At 32.2% G+C, this 18,816-nt stretch overlaps 2 protein-coding genes across 4 annotated transcripts; one reads left to right on the top strand and one right to left on the bottom strand.

Moving 5' to 3' along the window:
- Positions 1–193: 193 nt before the first annotated feature.
- On the top strand, positions 194–10,277 carry LOC130974147 (histone-lysine N-methyltransferase ATX2-like). Of its 3 annotated transcripts, none has more exons than XR_009084433.1 (26): positions 194–1,127; positions 1,512–1,563; positions 1,673–1,747; positions 1,875–2,097; positions 2,282–2,402; positions 2,508–2,612; positions 2,864–3,066; positions 3,541–3,633; positions 3,792–3,889; positions 4,217–4,387; positions 4,839–4,982; positions 5,196–5,243; positions 5,412–5,523; positions 5,606–5,671; positions 5,754–5,815; positions 6,048–6,104; positions 6,336–6,404; positions 6,548–6,743; positions 7,090–7,362; positions 7,517–7,578; positions 7,668–7,745; positions 8,064–8,159; positions 8,276–8,379; positions 8,537–8,679; positions 8,797–9,109; positions 10,042–10,277. XR_009084433.1 is itself a non-coding variant. In XM_057898900.1 (25 exons), the coding sequence occupies exons 1-24, from the start codon at positions 418–420 to the stop codon at positions 8,676–8,678; spliced, it is 3,360 nt and encodes a 1,119-aa protein (XP_057754883.1). In that variant the 5' UTR covers positions 194–417; the 3' UTR covers position 8,679; positions 8,797–9,512. The 3 variants fall into 3 exon arrangements, 1 of the variants encoding a protein (XP_057754883.1); XR_009084434.1 differs by having other exon boundaries at positions 10,051–10,071; XM_057898900.1 differs by lacking the exon at positions 10,042–10,277 and having other exon boundaries at positions 8,797–9,512.
- A 26-nt stretch (positions 10,278–10,303) lies between these two features.
- On the bottom strand, positions 10,304–11,547 carry LOC130974148 (dirigent protein 9). Its single transcript, XM_057898901.1, has one exon. It carries the CDS (start codon positions 11,545–11,547, stop codon positions 10,435–10,437), a length of 1,113 nt encoding a protein of 370 aa, XP_057754884.1. The 3' UTR covers positions 10,304–10,434.
- Between the last annotated feature and the right edge of the window lie 7,269 nt (positions 11,548–18,816).

Below are 18,816 nucleotides of genomic sequence, written 5' to 3'. Positions count from 1 at the left end.
GATAAGTAAGAATCGTTAGATAATTTCAATAATTTGACTAAATTTTCATCTAAAGCTCTTAACTATCAACTTCAAGAAGTCAACTGCATCTGAATTTCTATCCAATTAATAATTTATTCTTTGTATGCTGACAGCTTCAGCTCAACATAAGAATTAAGAAAAGGAAAGAAACAGAGCAGCTTCATCACTTGACTAGAGTGAGAGAGAGATAGTGTGAGAGAGAAAAGAGAGAGAGAGAGAGGGAGAGAGAGTTTTTCTCTTCTCCCATTCTTCACACGGCGGGAAAACACACATTTTGTTTGTGGCCAAATCCAATAACGCCCCTCTTTCTTTCTCCCTCCAAAACCCTAACATTCCCAAAAATTCCCCTTTTTTCAGTTGTTTCATTCTCTCTATCCAATTCTCTCTCTTTCTGCAATGGCATTCCTTCCACAACCACGTGAATCAGCAGAACCCGAAGATTGCGAAGAAACCATTGTCACAACCGCAACAGCGGCAACTACAGCTAGAGCAATAGCAGCAGCAGAAGAAGATAACGGAACCATCGACGTTCATACAACAAGAGGCGCAACCATAAGGTACCTTCCATTGGATCATCTCTACTCTGCCACGTCACCCTGCAGTGGCTCCTCCAACGTCATGTCCAAGAAAGTTAAGGCTCGCAAGCTCACACCGCATTTTCACCAAAACGACGACGTTAGCGCCAAAACGACGAACTGCAACAACAACGGTGATGATGATGCTGAGAATGTTTCTACTGATAGTTCTGTTGTTGTTGTTCCGCCGAATGATGTTGACAGCAATGATGATAAGCCACCGCTAATTTTTGTTTACTCTCGGCGGCGAAAGAGGGGTGGCTCCGGTTCGACTACTACGTCGTTTTACAATTCACTATCGGGTCGGGCTGGGAAGGACCAGGCGGAAAGGGTGACTTCGAAGAAGAGGAAGATTGGGACAACCGAGCTGGAGAAATTGGGAGTAGATTTGGGCGCGTTGGGAGTTCTTGACGACGGGCCTAGATTGAGAGAATGCCGCATTAGTAATAACGATGGTGGTGGTGGTGGTGGTGGCGGCGTTTCAGTGGAGAAGTTGGTATCTGAATCTCGTACAGTGAAGAGATGGGTTGGGTAAAATTTCCTTTTTTTTTTTTTCTGTTTCTTGCTACTTCAGCTAAAATGCCAGTTATTGAAATTGGGGAATTCGTGTTGAGCATGTATCCACTATGTTATTTTTGTGGGGTGTTTTCGAAAAAAAAAAAAAATCCACGGAGCTGAACTTTGCTGGTTAAATATATAGGCAAGTTGGAAGTTTTGAGCTCCGGCATTTAGTGTGTTTGGATTATAGCTTAATTTAGGTTTCAAATGTGATGATAAGTTTATCGAAATAATATGCTGCAAAAGAGGCTCTAAGGCTATGTGTATTTTGTTGTTAAGGGTTTATGATATCTGCATGTTAGAAGGGAAGGAACCATTCTTGGAATCTTAAGTGAATGTTAATTGCACTTGATGCAGGTTGAGTTTTGATAATGCTGACCCTGAGGCGTTCATTGGATTGCGATGCAAGGCAATATTCTGTACTTTTCTTCGGTTACAAGTTTTGTGTTTGTAACACCGAGTTTGTTCATGCTATTTTATTGCAGATTACTGACAACGGAGGTGATTGTTTTATGCAGGTGTTTTGGCCAATGGATATAAAATGGTACGCTGGCCATGTCAAAGGTTATGATATCGAAACTAAGATACACCATGTAAGGCCTCACTTATCTTAATTATTACTTACCTTAACTGAAAAACTATGCAAGTCTCTGATTTCTGTGTTTGGTAATACCGGACGATTTCTTATTTGAGAGATCTATATAAATAAAATTTATGCAGGTAAAATATGATGATGGCGAGGAAGAAAATTTAATTCTTTCAAATGAAAATGTGAAATTTCATATCTCCCGCGAGGAGATGAAGCGCTTGAATTTGAGTTATGGCAAAGTTCGTGACAGTAATGTCTCTGATTGTGATGTTGAAGAGATGCTTGCGATGGCTGCAAGTTTGAATGATTGTCAACAATTTGAACCTGGAGACATCGTATGGGCTAAGCTAACAGGTTTGCTAAAATTACTTTTTTTTTTTTTTTTATCTTGTATTCACTTCTTTCCTCAAACTGTATTCTAGGGAGGTCACGTGGTGTCTAATCCATGTTGTTTGTTTAGTTCTTGCATTATCTGTTACTAGTCGATGATGGTATTTTTATAACGACTTTGTATGGTATTATTTTGTTTGTTTTGTAGGCCATGCAATGTGGCCAGCTGTTGTTCTGGATGAATCACTTGCACGCAAGTGCAAGGGTTTGAATACATTGGGAGGAAACTCAGTTCCTGTCCAGTTTTTTGGCACCCATGACTTTGCAAGGTTTAGTATTATGTTAAAATTAATGGGAAAAAGTTGTTCTTTGTGTTCAGTGTAAGACTTTTGCCTTTTCACTCTAGACTCATTCTACCTTTTCCTATTTTTCAGGGTTAGACTGCAGCAGGTGAAATCGTTCCTAAGTGGACTTCTTACTGAGCTATACACAAAGTGCAACAAAACCAGTTTCTTTGACAGTATGGAAGAGGCAAAGAGGTAATGTTAACCATTTCGCCCTTTTAAGTTCATCAGGTCTCACTTTTGGCAACTATAATATCAAAAAGAGGGAACAAATGCTGTTTCAATTTTAATGGTCAAAGTTATGACCAGTTAGCATTTTTTGCAGTTCTGAATTCTTAATGTTTATCTTTGGTCCTTAGTTCCTTACGTACTCTGCTTTGGCATTCAAAATTGAGTAGTGTTCACATGGTAGCTCAGATTTGTGGTTTTTCAATTTGACATAACAGGTATTTAAATGAACAGAAACTTCCCTCAGAGATGCTAGCGTTGCAAAAAGGATGTACAGCTGATGACTGTAAAAATGTAACTGGAGAGGATGGACAGTGTACAGGTTCAGGAGAAGATTCTTTGAGTGACAAAGAGCCTTCCATAGCACTGGAAAACATTAAATTTCCCTTGGAAGTAGGAGACCTACAAATTATAAGCCTTGGTAATTTGTCAATATCTGCAGTTATATTTCCCTTATGTATCTGCAGCAAGTAGTTGTATTAAACTTGACAAGTAATAGTGTCCAAACAAAAGGCTTTGGTTATTTTTCATAGAATATTTTACATGATCAATCAACCATTAATATCTTTTGCTTTTACAGGGGAACAAATGCTATAATGTGTACTTTCTTGCCTACTGATATCTAATTGCATAAAGTTTTACAATCAGAGTGGATTAAATGTAAATTCTTTAATAGCTTTGAATACATGGATCAATATGGCTCAAGTCTATGGCATTTTCAACAGAACCTGATTTTTCCCCCTAAAAATAAATATAATGGCTGAATGATACTTCTGTATAGATTTACAGCATGCATATTATGTAATTATATGTCAGCAGAGAGCATCACATATATGAGATTCAAGTTATCAAAGAGCATTGTACTCAAATGGAGTTTAAAACTCATCTTTTTCAGGGAAAGTAGTTGAAGATTCTTCATCTTTCTGTGATGGAAAATCCATCTGGCCTGAAGGGTACACTGCAGTGAGGAAGTTTACTTCAGTCACTGGTGAAACATTTACTTATCTATTTATGGTTATTTGGGCTCTTTGTATGACATATTCTTATGTTTGTCAAAGATGATGTAAACTTTTTCTTTTTCATGTTAATATAGTAGTTTTCATTCTGTTGTTTAATGCCCCTTATTTTCTCCCTTCGATTGTTTAGATGCTAAAGTATCTGCTGCTTATAAAATGGAGGTCCTGAGAGATCCAGAGTCCAAAGAACGACCTCTATTTAGAGTGACAGTTGATGGTGGTGAGCAGGTTGGCTTCTACTCTAAGGAATGAGTTTGCTCCTGGATACATTTTTCTACTAATATTTGATGATCTTCCACTTGTTTTATATAAGAAAAAACTTTTATGTCCTCTTTAATTCTTTTTAAATTTCCCGTTTTGGTTGACAAAATACTGTGATCTATGGCGGCATACCATTTTTTTTATGACAGGAAATTGTGTTTATTTGATCATTGTTGAATTCCTTAGTTGTCTTGACCTTACTATTCAACTCGTATTTTTCCATGTAAAAAAGAGTAGAGAGGGACCTATTTTGCTTATTACTTTTGTTAATATAACATCAAATGTCTGGTACAGTTCAACAATCATACACCATCAGCTTGCTGGAACCAAATATACCAAAGGATAAATAAATTAGAAAAGGATGGTTCTGAAGCTTCTGTTGCGGAAGATAGGGTAGAAAGCGGATATGAATCTGGGACTGATATGTTTGGTTTCTCCAATCCTGAAGTAGCTAAACTAATACAGGTATTCTATTTCATTCGATTTTTTCTTTTGACCTCGAACATAAAGTCAATACTTTTGAAATTAATGAAATGGACTGGAAAATTTTGAGCTATACCCTATAGGAGACCTATAACCTAAAAAGAGTTCCATTACTTAATGGTATATTTGTGTTGATTGATCCATGTAGCTGGTTGAATGAACCTACCTCATGTTAAAGCTTACTTGTTTTACTGAGAAGCTGACACTTGTAGGGATTGTCAGTCTACTCACTTGTTCTACTTCTCTTACTGTACATTATCTTTAGCTTATTATTGGCTGTATTATAATCATTTCTTTGATCTCTATTTAATCAGTCTCTTTCTCTCTTTCACATGTCAACTTGAGTTAGCCAATTGTTTTGTCTATCATACCCATGTTTCAACCTATGCACCCGATGCTTAATTTTCACTGACCGAAGTCTTGTCAATTCCAGGGATTATCCAAATCCAAAGTTTCTTCAAAGAAATCAAGTTTGAAGTTAGGTTCCAGAAGATATAATGACCTACCTGTTGGTTATAGGCCGGTTCATATTAATTGGTTTGATCTTGATAAGTGCAATGTCTGCCACATGGATGAGGTATACCCTCTCTCTCTCTCTCTCTCTCTCACACACACACACACACATATCTTTAATCCTCCAAAGCATTCTATTTAACGTTTTCCCTTTTTATTTATCCTTTCTTTTGTGACCCAGTTCATTCAAGGAAATAAAACATGTTACTTTGTTGCTTGTTTATTTATTATTTGGTTTTATGTCCTGCTTGCTAATGGGAATTATTTATGTTGTAAGGAATACGAGACCAATCTGTTTCTGCAGTGTGACAAATGCAGGATGATGGTATGACCCCCAAAATTTTTTATGCAACTCTTTCTCTTGATTATGCAGATTATATATGAATATTGAGGTTAACATCTGTCTTTTACTTCCTAGTGAATCATTAAAGCTCTAGTGGTTTATCCATTTATTGGTATTATCATTGTGAGCCATGAATTATATTTTTCATAGGTACATGCTAGATGCTATGGAGAACTGGAATCTGTTAATGGAGTGCTATGGTTGTGCAACTTATGTCGATCGGGTGATCCTCCACCACCTTGTTGCTTATGTCCACTAATAGGTATGATGAGTTCTGTACAAATTATGCTGTATTAAATATTGACTTACACAACATTTAGTATTTATAATTGAGTTTCTTATAGGAGGGGCAATGAAGCCTACAACAGATGGCCGATGGGCACATTTGGCTTGTGCTATGTGGATACCTGGTTTGTTTGTGTATGACTTAAATTTTCTTTATTTCACTCAATAGCTTGCTTATATTTGCTAAGAGTTTATAAAATTTGTCAGAGACTTGCTTAGCTGATGTAAAAAAGATGGAACCTATTGATGGTTTGAACAGAATCAGTAAGGTAGGCCTCTATGACTAAATTTTATTATTTTCAAGGATTTTTTTTTGAGTTTATAAGTTTTTGGTTAGATCAGAATTTCCAGTATTTATCTTTTTCTTTTATAATCTCGATCTGATTGCTTGTGTCATTTATTTCATGGTGATAATGTTTTTACCAGAGTCTTTATTCAGTTCGTGCACAACTTTTTTTTATTTACTTTCCTATTAATCCTGAGATGTTTTAATCTGAACAGGACCGCTGGAAGTTGTTATGTAGCATATGTGGTGTATCTTATGGTGCTTGCATCCAAGTAAGTAGTTTGGCTTTTGAGCTTTTAATAGAAGAGTACTTTAAGTAAGCATTTTCTAGTTGGAGCAGTAGAGCACTTAATCTCCATTAAGGCACTAACTGAACCATAAAGAACAACCAGTTAGTGGTCAAATGCACAATCATGTGCATGATTTTTTTTCTTTCTTTTTTTTGAAAGACTCTATGCGAGACTTAATTGTATTTTTCTCTATTTCACATATCAATTCTGCAGTGTTCAAACAATTCTTGCCGAGTAGCATATCATCCACTTTGTGCTCGTGCTGCTGGTCTTTGTGTTGAGGTATTTCTCCTTTGTTCTTATTCAATATACCATGTTCTATTGATTACTCTGTTTGACAGTGTGGTGTTGGCTTTGATACAATAATTAACTAAAAGTTTGATTTCTTTATTCATTTATTTATTTTTAATTTTTATTATTTATAGCTTGAGAATGAGGACAGGCTCTATCTACTTTCTGTTGATGATGATGAAGAGCAGTGCATTCGACTGCTTTCTTTTTGCAAGAAACATAGGCAGCCATCTAATGAGCATTCTGTTGCCAATGAACGTATTGTTCGAGCTGCGGGTCCATGTTCTGACTATGAACCACCACCCAACCCATCTGGTTGTGCTCGAAGTGGTAAAATATTTACCAGTCCTTTTTATTTTTATTGAAGCACATAGTGGAGCCTTGATAAAAGGGTCCCAAAACTAGGAAAGGTAAAGCTGTAAAAGGTTTTACTGGATGTTTTATCTCTCTATGGGTGTTTGGCTACAGCTCTTTCCGAGATCCCGTGTTAACACGGGATGCTATGTGCACTGGGATGCCCTTTATCTCTGTATGTTAGCTCTTCTATTGGCTACAGGAGATGGATTCCTATTCTCTTGATATGGGTTCTCATGTTGCTTTGTATGAATTCTTCAGTATAAATAATTAATTGATAATGGGATTGACTAAAACGTCTGTTTTAATTCTTCTTGGGCAGAACCATATGATTATTTTGGCCGGAGAGGACGGAAAGAACCTGAAGTTCTTGCAGCTGCATCGTCAAAACGTTTGTTTGTTGAGAACCAACCATACCTAATAGGTGGGTACTGCCAGCATGGGTTGTCTAATGAACTAGAACCTTCTGGCAGAGGAGTCTGCCCCCAAGTACATAGGCTGAGGACCTCTTTGGGTGATGATTCGGGCGACATACTTTCTATTTCAGAGAAGTACAAGTACATGAGGAAAACTTTTCGCAAACGGCTAGCATTTGGTAGGAATCATTCTCTGCTTTATATGATCAGAAATGTTATATATGTATTTGTTGCCTTTTTTTGGCCTAAAGCATCGTAATCTACTTTCACAGCAATGAAGCTGTCCTGTCTCATTATAACATATTCGATATTCTGTGTCTACCAAAATTTTAGGGAAATCAAGAATTCACGGATTTGGCATATTTGCAAAGCATCCATATAAAGGTGGAGACATGGTAAAGATAACATTCTCATTTAAATGGCCCTACTTTATATTAGAGAAATTAATCTTGAAGGGGTGATTGTAATAATTTCCTCTCTCCAGGTGATTGAATACACTGGTGAACTTGTTAGGCCTCCCATAGCTGACCGGAGAGAGCGCTTCATATACAATTCTTTGGTGGTAAGTTTTTCTGAATAATTATATCTGCTTGCATTAAAGGTGACATTGTTGTCTGGCAACTAATTTGTTTGAGAATTAGATGTCCATTGAATCAGCTTCAATCATTTAGTGATATTACATTGTTCTTTGTTTTTATCTTCCCCTTACACTAACACAAAAAAAAGGAATATTTTCAAATTTCAGCTCATTAATTGCCAACATGGACAAGAATGATACAACTATTGCAGCATCTGTTATGAATAAATCTAGTTACTATATTTTATCTTCTGGAATATGCTTGTGCAGGATGTTCTCACTTTGTCTCTTTCCCTTGCACAGGGTGCTGGAACATACATGTTCCGGATTAATGATGAACGAGTCATTGATGCCACTAGAGCAGGAAGCATCGCTCATTTAATTAATCATTCTTGTGCAGTGCGTCCTTTCTCTCTTAAGTTTGATTCGGTTTTTGTACCTGCATGTTGGATGAAGAACAAAAGTGTCAGATCTTCAATTTATTGCTCACCTATATAGTTTCTGTTTCTGTGCAGCCGAATTGCTATTCGCGAGTTATTAATGCTAATGGGGATGAGCATATTATAATATTTGCAAAGAGGGACATTAAACAATGGGAAGAGCTTACATATGATTATAGGTTTCTCTCTTCTTCAAAAGAATTATGATATGCACACTAAAAACAACCATACAACTGACTTTTGTATTGGTTTTAGCTCTGTGCAAAATTGCAGTTTTCAAATATATTATACTTCATTGTTTAATATTGTTCTGACTGTATTTGTTTCATGTGACAGATTTTTCTCAATTGATGAGCGGCTTTCTTGTTACTGTGGTTTCCCAAAATGCCGAGGTATAGTTAATGATACTGAGGCAGAAGAGCGAGCTACTGCACTGTATGCACCTCGGAACGAGTTGATAGATTGGAGAGGAGAATGAGGTAAGCAATTGCGAGTGCTCTTGCAGTGCGACACCTTTGGTCATTTCTTGTCGATTGAGGCTCCCAATAAGACTATTAGAGTCTTCCCCATCTTTTCTCTTTCTTCTTTTGTTGCAGATTTTTAAAGCTTTATGCACAGAAGTTGTAAGATCCATCTGGATCCTTTTTTGTCCAACAACTTCTGCCATGGATTCTACGAGTTTCCTGGACGACATTGTTGTACATATCCCATTGCTTCATCATAACTCCAACTGAGAAGTTTATGTCAGGCTCGCAATTGTGGGGTTCCTTTGGTGTTACTGGTTATAGTAATTTGGAAAGACACCACCAAACTTGTTACAAATGCCACATTTGAAATTCATTGCCAGAATTAAGGCCTCTGTTTAACTTCAACCAACTTGCTGAGATATTGTAACTTGCCATTGGATAGGTACACATTTGTAATTACATTAAAGCTTCATACAAATGAAATGAAATTTAGAATTGGAATTATAGCAAATGCTGATTGCGAAATTGCCTGCCCATCATAGGAATGCCAAATGCACATTTATTATTACTCTTATCTTATTATGCTTATTATTTTTATTATTGTTGCTATATTCTTGTATGAGTAATTTCAGCTTACTAAGTTTGAAAGATAGCTATTCCATGAATTTTATCTCATTGAGACTAAGCAATTCATGAGCTAGCCCAAGCTCATCAATTAGGCATTTAGTGATTTAGTCTCATTCTTTAATTAAAGTTAACCTGTTTGGTTCATTTCTGCCCATACTGAGGAGCCACTAGCTCCTTACTCCAAAAAAGCCAATTTTATCCCCTACACTAAACTCAATACATAATTGACTTTTGTAAAGCACAAAGATAGTGCTGAGATGTCAGGATATTGAGTTTAATTTTAAGAGATTATTATTAGATTATTACTTAAATATTATTGTACATTTCATTTATTCTATAAAAGTTTTTTTAGCTAAAATATTTTCAAAATATGATATATAATTGAAACATAGTATACTCTTTCAAGAAATTAGTTCAAAATAAATTTATATTGTATTAGTTTGCAAATTCTCATAGATGGAATGTCGAATCCACATAACATACATACCTAACCTAATCATAATAGAAGAAAATAAGTCAACAGTCTCTAATGATGAATACAAAAGATATTGAAGAATATTTATATACACCAATTTTTATATATATCTTTCACTTTTGGTATTAAAAGTGATTAATAAATTAAAAAATAAAATAAAATTTTATCCTTTATACCATAGAAAAATATCACTTAATGGTGTGCCAAAAAAATGATAGAAATATAATTTCTCAAAATTATTTCTGTTATGGCCCATGAAACTAATTGAGCAGTGAAAGCAGAGTTGTTGACTTGGTTGGAGTTAAAGACATCTCTACAAGAGGTATGTACTGTACTTTCACCAAATCTAGTATAATGAAGCTTATGTTCACGTTTTTCTTAATGGATGTTTCTTACAAAGATCACACCTATTGCAAAAGGAAATCATACAAAATTGTGTTCAAAAGTACTTAATTTTATATTGTCATTTTTAATTTTGCAATTTCCATGAAACTAGACATAATAATAACATAGTAATAATTTTCACACATGTAGTATAAGAATGACAAAGGTTTCTTTAGCAATGATGGATCAATCTTAGTCAAACATTGACTATGATTGTGACAATTTTAGCCACACACGCACACACATTGAAAGTAGAAATATGAAAGTCAATCTACAATTCACTACTCAGAAAGATAGACATTGAAATTGAGTATGGTATCAACCCCATCTGTGGTATGCTGATCCTCCTTGAGAAGTGTTTCCACAGTAGCATACCCTTTAGCATTCTCATACTTACCAGTTCCACCAATCACTGCTACCTCAGATTCTGTTGATGCAGTCCTATGAATCCCAAAGAAACTTATAGTATCCTCAATTCCATTGTTGTGATTCTCACTTTCACCATGCATCAAAATTGTAAGCACAATTGTTTTGCTTGAACCATCCAATGAACTAGCCAAGTAGAATCCTTGTCCCTTTCCAATCACAGCAGAACCTAGCTCTGGCCCTTCTGTTAATTGGTCATCAATCACAGTCACAGAGCCAAACATGAGTTTTTGGACCGTCAACCCAGCCGGGAGGTTCCCAGCCGTGATAAACGGCTGGGTACTGCTTCCTGTAACCGTGTTGCCGGTACCACTATTTTTGAACACAGGGGAGGCTTGTCCACCACTTAGGCCTACAAGGAGTGGCAAATTGTTATTGGTGATGATTCCATTGAGTTTGGGGTTAACTAGTGGGATTCCTCCACTTATTGGGAAGATATTGTTGTTGGCTTTTGAGAATGGTAGGCCGGTTACATCGGTGCTCGCGATGATTCCGGCCACTACTCTGGCTGATGGTTGTGATCCTCCAAGGATGTCATGCATGAAGAAAGAAAGTGACGGCTCTTTTGATTGTGGTGTTGCTTCAGGGATGGCCGGGACTTGGGCTTGTGGTTGTGGAAGTTCGGCCGGAGTTCCCTCGTTAGCCGGACTAGCCACTGGTGGGCCTGCATTGGTAACTTCAATGCCTGTGCCCGCATTGGCATCTTCAACACCTGAATCTCCGGTTGCAGGACCAGTGGCAGTGGCAGTGGCGGTGGCTGTGGCTGGGGTTGCGGCTACGACTGGAGTTATTTGGGGTGTGGTGGGAACTGGTCCTGTTGTGACTGAAGGAATGGTAGCAACTCCAGGTCCTGGTAGATTGCCTACGGGTTGTTGGGGTTGGGGATTAATTTCATCTAGATTTCTTGCGGAGTAAGCAACTGAAAATATTGTGAACAGGAAGAAAAAGATGCAAAAACCATTGGCCATTTTAATTTACACAGAAAGTTGTATGTGTTGTAGTGATGATTTGAGTTCGAGAGAAGGATTTTGTTGTTGAAGCAGATTTCTTCTTTCTGTTATATACACACACACAAGAATATAGGAGAGGATATGTAATTAAATCTTTGATTGAAGTGGAGTTGATATATATGTTGATATATGTATTATGGAGTGGTTGGATATTTGTCCATGGAGTGTGTGTGCTTTGGTTAAAACAACTCCTCACTAATTAGAATTAGTGTTCTCATTTGTGTCACCAACGAAACCAATTTGATTAAAATTACACTGTTAATGATGTGATTAAAATTTAACCTATTAAATTTATGTAATTGTTTTTAACTATGTTAGATGTATACTAAAATTAGTCATTAAAATTAATTATTTATATAAAATATATTTTAAAATATAAAATACACATTGAAAATGAATTAAATAATATATATATATTTGTATATAAATATATAATAACTGATTTTAATATACAAATAATGTTTTTGAATTGCATAATATGGTGACTTTTTTTTTCTAAATTTTTAGTTAAGACTTTTTTTTGGTTTAGAAACGGGGTAAAGAAACCCAAAAGAAGAGAGCCCGTTACAAACTAAACGGGGCAAAGCTACCTCTTGTTCATCATCAGACAAAAAAAGCTACTACCTCATTTGGAGGAGTATCCTAAAAGTAGAATCCAATATCTAATTCTAAATTTTTACGCGTCAGACAATCAGCATATCTATTGCCTTTTTTGTAAATATTTACAAAAAGAATGTTCCATTCCCTATTCTTCCAATTGTGAATGTTTCTAATCAACACATAAGAATGTTCCATTCCCTGTTCTTCTAATTGTGAATGTTTCTAATCAACACATTTAGGTGATTTTTTATATTTTTGGGACTGTTGATATTCTCTATGACAACTTTTAAGTCACACTTCACTCTAACTTTCTTCAATTTCATAGTCCAAGTCAATTTGAGATCCTAATCTATTCCCCACAACTCTGCTTTAAAGGCAGTGCAACTACCTATATTGAACCAAAATCTCTCTATCCATTTCTTAATAAACCCCCGCAGCCAGTCTTTTTGGTGAACTCATTCATAGATTCATCAATGTTGAGAGTGATCCAATCACAAAGAGGAGGTACCATCTGATGAGTTGTTCTTCTCCGGTCTTCTGTGAATTTACATCTGCTAGCTCTCTCACAATTCTTTTTGGGTTTTTTTTTTTGTAAATAGCACCTATTTTGGGCTGCTTTGAAAGTTGAAGCAAAAGGTTATTTTCAACTGGACCCAAAAAAGCGTTATTTTTATGAAACCCAAAGAAGAAAAACCCCTTTTTGGCAATTTGTTTACCTTCTAAACTTTGGTGTCTCTTTTCTCTTCTTTCATGATTAGGATTATTTGCTTTATTTTGATGATCAAATATTATATGATTAGATTATTTGTCACAATATTTGCTATAATTGTCTTGTGACATATATGTTTAACTTGGGAAATAAAATGTCCCTTAATTATTAGTTAGGAATTTGTTTGTGTCATAATTAATCATCATCAAGTGATAACACAACCTTATCCATTATTTTTGGAAATTAATATCCATAGAATTTGAATTATTTTGAATTTTTAAATATACACCTCATTGATTTAGAAGGGAGAAGTATTGATTTTGATAACTAACGAAAAATATGACATAAATTAATAGATTATTTTGGTGAGTTGGCCTAATAAATACAAGTTACTATTTTTTGTAGAAGACTTGAATCTTGCCATGAGCTCAAACTTTTTGTATCTTTTGCTACTTGCTTTGATTAGACTCTCTTTTTCTTTTGGGGTGCAGTGAAGTTTGAGCAACTATCATTAAGATGGACTTGAGTAATTACATATATTTTAATTTAAAATTCAAGCATATATACTTCTGTACAATATCTATAAATGAGGCAGTAGTGAGATAATTTTAATATAAATGATCAATTTATGAATTAACTTATTTGAATGAACTTGGAATGATTAAACAAATCTCAAACAATAAGTCTAGGTAATAGATTAATTAATATATTACATAAACTTTTTACTACAATAATATATGTACTATAAAACCATAAACTAAAATAAGAAGTTAATAATAGCAACTTCAAACATTTTAACTTGAGAGTTAGATTAATTCGTGAATATGTCCTTGTTTATTATTATTATTATTATTATTATTATTATTATTATTATTATTATTATTATTATTATTATTTCTTCAAGTTTTGGAGATGGGTCCTTGGTTTAAAAAAAAAAAGAGATGCCAATAATTTATACATTCAGAATATTTCCTTGATAAAATTATAAAGTGATGATTTTATATATTTAAAGTTTGAATTTTATAATTATGAAAATGTATAATAATTCATTTTTTCTCACTAATAGTTATTTACACTATGCAGTTTATATCTCTTGACCTTAATCAATTTTATATTATTATTATTATTATTATTATTATTATTATTATTATTATTATTATTATTATTATATATTTTTTTTCTTTTACTATTTCCTAATCACATTATCCCTTAATAAAGAGGTTGAAAAGTATGCAAAAAGGGGATTGTAATAAAGGGGATCTCTCCTAGTTAATTTGAGACTTATTACAAGCACTTTTTGTCAGCAAAAGATTATCAACGTGAATAATTATTGTTACAAAGAAAGGGGAAAAAGTACACCTCTTAGTCAACAAACTATGCAAAAAAGAAAAGGAAAAACAATATAATAAAATAACATGAAAAAAGAAAGAAAGAAAGAAAGAAAGAAAGAAAGAAAATGTTGTTACTCTATAGGGTTGGAAATGATGAAGTTGAAGCAGCCAAGAAGAAGACTAAAATAATTAAATATACGAAAGAGTGGAATATTTAGGGTTCGGTGACATGCAAATTAAGGGTTTCTCTGATCATCATCACTTGATTAATTATTTAAGAATAATAAAATATAGTAACATGTTAATACATGTTGATCCTGCAAATATTTATAAATTCCTATATGAATGAATATATTATTATATTATTTTATAAATTTAATTTGATACATTATCAGTATAAAATTATTTTACATGTACATTTAGTCATATAATATCATATTAATAAAAATAATTATTTTCTAGTTTTTATATTAACTGTATGAATAATCATAAAAAAAACCGATTATGATTATATGACCGTGAAAACACAGGTGAAGTCGACTTGAAGTTGATATCTGAGAGCCGTTAGATGAAAATTTAGTCAAATCAGTTAAATCATCTAACGACTCTCAGGTATCAACTTCATGTAAAGTCGACTGCACCTAAATTTTTACGTTATATGATTATATAAAACGTTTTATACTGTTTAGTGCATTAAAATTAAATTTTTATTTTATATTATATAATTGTGTTGTGCTTTAATCAAATAGAAATTAGGCAAGCGTGGCCTGCAATGCAGTGATGGATATACTGAACAATTCCTAGTTAGAGAGCAGAGTGTTGTGGCAGCATATGCTACACTAAATAATTGTAATGCGTGCAAAGTGATAAAAGGAATTTTTGCTTTATATCTATAACTGTCTAAGCAACTTGGATTTGACTTTATGTTATATTTATTTGCCATTTGCCATCAGACAATAGGGTAATAACATATTCTTCTTCTTCAAATTTAATTTGTAAATAATAAACACACACATACAAGTTGCATTAAACCAACTTTAATTTGTCATGCATGGTTAGTTCTTCCTATCAATAAAAGTTTCTTATTATTAGTTAATTTAATCATGTTCATGCCTGTACTTTGGAAAAAAAAAAGGGTTAAAAAATGAGAAACAAATTGAAATTAAAACTTTATTTATTTTTGGATGAACCAATTATTATGCCACTTATTATGTATCATAATATTTGTCAAATCAAATATACAATCTCTTGTAAATTTAATATAGGAGCTAGGTTCAAACCCTAAATAATGTCACTATTATTGTTGAATTAAGAAGTTAGGACTTGTGAAAAATATGCTACTTTAATTTATTATATTCTTTGAAACTTTAATTTAATTTCCTATAAATGCACATATAGCATAAAGGAATATATATTATATAATATATGCATATTAAACATGGATCTTCTGATGGGTAGAAGATTAAGCTTATAATATATATATAAGGTAAAGTATACCTTTTTTTTCTCTAAAATTTGATAAAAATTTTAAAAATATTCTTAAGTTCTATTTTATTTTAATTTTGTCCTAAAAGATTTAGATTTGCATCAAATATATTCTTGACGATTAAATTTTCTAAGACCAATTTAATTAACAATAATGCATGAAAATTATACTTGATTTGTTTGTATTAAGAGGTTATCTTTATGAAATTGTTGTTGAATCGATCTTAAATTTTTTTAAAAAAATTAGTTGTCAGGAAAATATTTGATACAAATCAAAAAATTTTGGGACGAAATTGAAACAAAATAAAACTTAGAGATATTTTTAAAATTTTTGTCAAATTTCAGAGACAAAAAAATATACTTTACCCTAATATATATTAGTAAACCCTAAGATTAATGCTCTCATTTAACAAATCCAATATAATTTTATAATTAACTGCAATAATAGTGTTGGCACTAAATTAGACATTTTGTTTTGGTTTAGTTGGTCCCTCCATAAGGACACACCTACCTTATAAGACAAAAGAGTTTAATTAATTAATTAATTATTATTTATCTAATAAGAAGAGAGGAGAGAAATTTTTGGAGCAGAAACCCAAAAGAATTATTGGAAAAATAAATTGAAGAATATTCTTGTATGTAGTGATGATAAAAGAGGGTGTAGGGTTTGCTTTGAAAGGGGGACATACATGCAATGCAAAGTGGTAATAAAACCAAAAGGGAAGAATTTATAGAAAAAGTTGGTACCCTTTTCACCCTGGGAAATGAGTAGTGTATAGTATAACATTCCATCACCCAAAACCAAAATAGGATCAAAACCAAACCAATACTTCATTCAAATCACAAAACCAAACCCCTCTCTCTTTCTCTCTCTTTCAATTCTAATTATGTTCTTGCAAAAAATTAAAACCACATACTAATATATACATAGCTACCTTTCTTTAATTTCTTTCTTTCACAAGACTAGTCCCCATCACAGGATTGTAAAAAAGATGTGCATGTTTGTATTGTATTGATACTGTACAACCCTGCACAGGCTATCTATCTATTTATTTATATATATATTTATTAGATAAAGAGAAATGGCACAGAATATTGTACTCATGTCATAGTACCAAAGTTAATTATTTGCAGCATGCATCCAAAATTAAATTAAAAATGATAAATAATTCTTATTTTCCAAGATACAGTATAAAAAATTTTAGACGATCATCTAATTAAATTTATGCGTCAAAATGATTTTAATAATAAATTTAAAAATTAATTACTTTTGCTAATATAACAATATACGATAAAATGACCATGTAAAACTCTTACATTGTCAATACATGAAATTAACTTTTTTATAAAACAAAAAAAAAGACATATTTCTTTAATAATTGATTTAATATAACATAATATTGTGTTTAGTTCCATACTTGACTCCATATACAAGAACATAAGCAACTATTAGAAGAACAACCATTAGAATTATTCTTCAAAAATTGCTCTAAAATTTAATAGAAAATCATTTGTTTTGGGAAGGGAAAAGAAAAGAATAGTCTAGGAAAGTAAAGCTAGAGAGTTTAGGGTTTTAATAATTTAAATTTTATTCATATTATTCCTTTCCACTAAATATTAAAAAAATATTTTTAAAATATTAATATTTTAATAATTTTAATAATGTGTTAATTTTAATTAATATATATTATATATTTTTTTATAATTAAGATCAACAATTAAAATTATTAAAATATAATATTTTAAAAACATTTAAAATTCTTTCTAAATATTAAAGCATATCGATCTGTATTCCTATATATGTATGCTTAATTAAAAGGAAAATGATTTGTTTTAATTATAAAATAATATAAATGGAGATGCCTTCCACTTTTTATTTGTTGAGCTTAGAAGCTACGCTGATGAGCACTATATAGGGGGAAATAATGGTTTTCTATAAAAGATGAAGAATCTTTACTTCTTCTATGACTGACTAAGGAGGGAGATAGATGTCATTAATTTCTCTTTAATTTATTGTGTATATGCATGCATGGTTATGACAATACGGTCTCTAATTTGCATTCTTGAAGACATACATTGCCCTATATATTTATTTTATTTTATTTTATTTTTTCTCACTTTCATAGCTATATATATATAGGAAGTAGGATGAATAGAGTAGGTAGCAATGATAGTATTTTGTAACTTCCTTGTTCCCAAGAGGCTAACAGTGAATGAGCATGATTGTCATATGTATCTCCCAATTATTTGTTTGTTTTATATGTTTTCTTTTTATTTTCATAAACTTATTTATTATCTTTTTTTTTCACTCTTTAGTCTTGTACGTATACAAATAAATAGCCTTATAATTGATGGTGTTTTTTTTATAGAAGTAAAAATAGTGATAATATTGTAATTTTTTATGTTTTTAAAATGGTAAAAAGTACACAAATCAGAGGGTCTGATTTCTGTACTTCAAATTTTTTAATTTTTTAACACAAATTGGACAGTTCGATTTGTGTACCTCTATAAATTAGACGGTTCGATTTCTGTACTTCTAATAATTTGGACGGTTTGATTTCTGTACCTTTAATAAATTGGACGGTCTAATTTCTACTTCTCTAATTAAACGATTCCATATTTGAGAATAACACTCAAACAATTCACATTTTAAAAAATACTATTACCACGCTAATATTAAAAATAAAAAATTCTATAATTGAGACTAAATCATATTTTAAAAAAAAATTATGCAAAATTATTTATTGTATATATATTTGACACTTATAATAAGAATTCAACAATATATTTTTATGTGTCTATAAAAAAATATTAACATTGTGTAATGGTTACATTTTCTGTTCAATTATTATAAACTTACAATAATTATAGAAAAAATTTTAAATATATCTAAAACGCTAAAATTTCAGTAATTTTAATAATTAATTTTAATTATAAAAAATATATAATATATATTAATTAAAATTAACAGTTAAAATTATTAAAATATCAGTATTTTAAGTACATCTAAAACTTTTTATAACTATAATACAAACTAGTAAAATAGTAGGTCTTAAAAAAGACAAAAAAAAAGAAACATTTAAGTCTATATCCAAATATATT

This window comes from Arachis stenosperma, chromosome 4, assembly GCF_014773155.1.
Source record: "Arachis stenosperma cultivar V10309 chromosome 4, arast.V10309.gnm1.PFL2, whole genome shotgun sequence".
NCBI classification, from domain to species: domain Eukaryota; kingdom Viridiplantae; phylum Streptophyta; class Magnoliopsida; order Fabales; family Fabaceae; genus Arachis; species Arachis stenosperma.
Note: the sequence above shows the minus strand (reverse complement) of the source record. Positions and strands in the feature narration are given on the sequence as shown.

Coding starts and splice junctions, on each gene's coding strand:
- LOC130974147 (XM_057898900.1), top strand. CDS start 418: ATGGCATTCCTTCCACAACCACGTGAATCAGCAGAACCCGAAGATTGC. Junction 3,890..4,216: donor CAGTTGATGGTGGTGAGCAG/GTTGGCTTCTAC, acceptor TGTCTGGTACAG/TTCAACAATCATACACCATC. Junction 4,388..4,838: donor AAGTAGCTAAACTAATACAG/GTATTCTATTTC, acceptor TGTCAATTCCAG/GGATTATCCAAATCCAAAGT.
- LOC130974148 (XM_057898901.1), bottom strand. CDS start 11,547: ATGGCCAATGGTTTTTGCATCTTTTTCTTCCTGTTCACAATATTTTCA.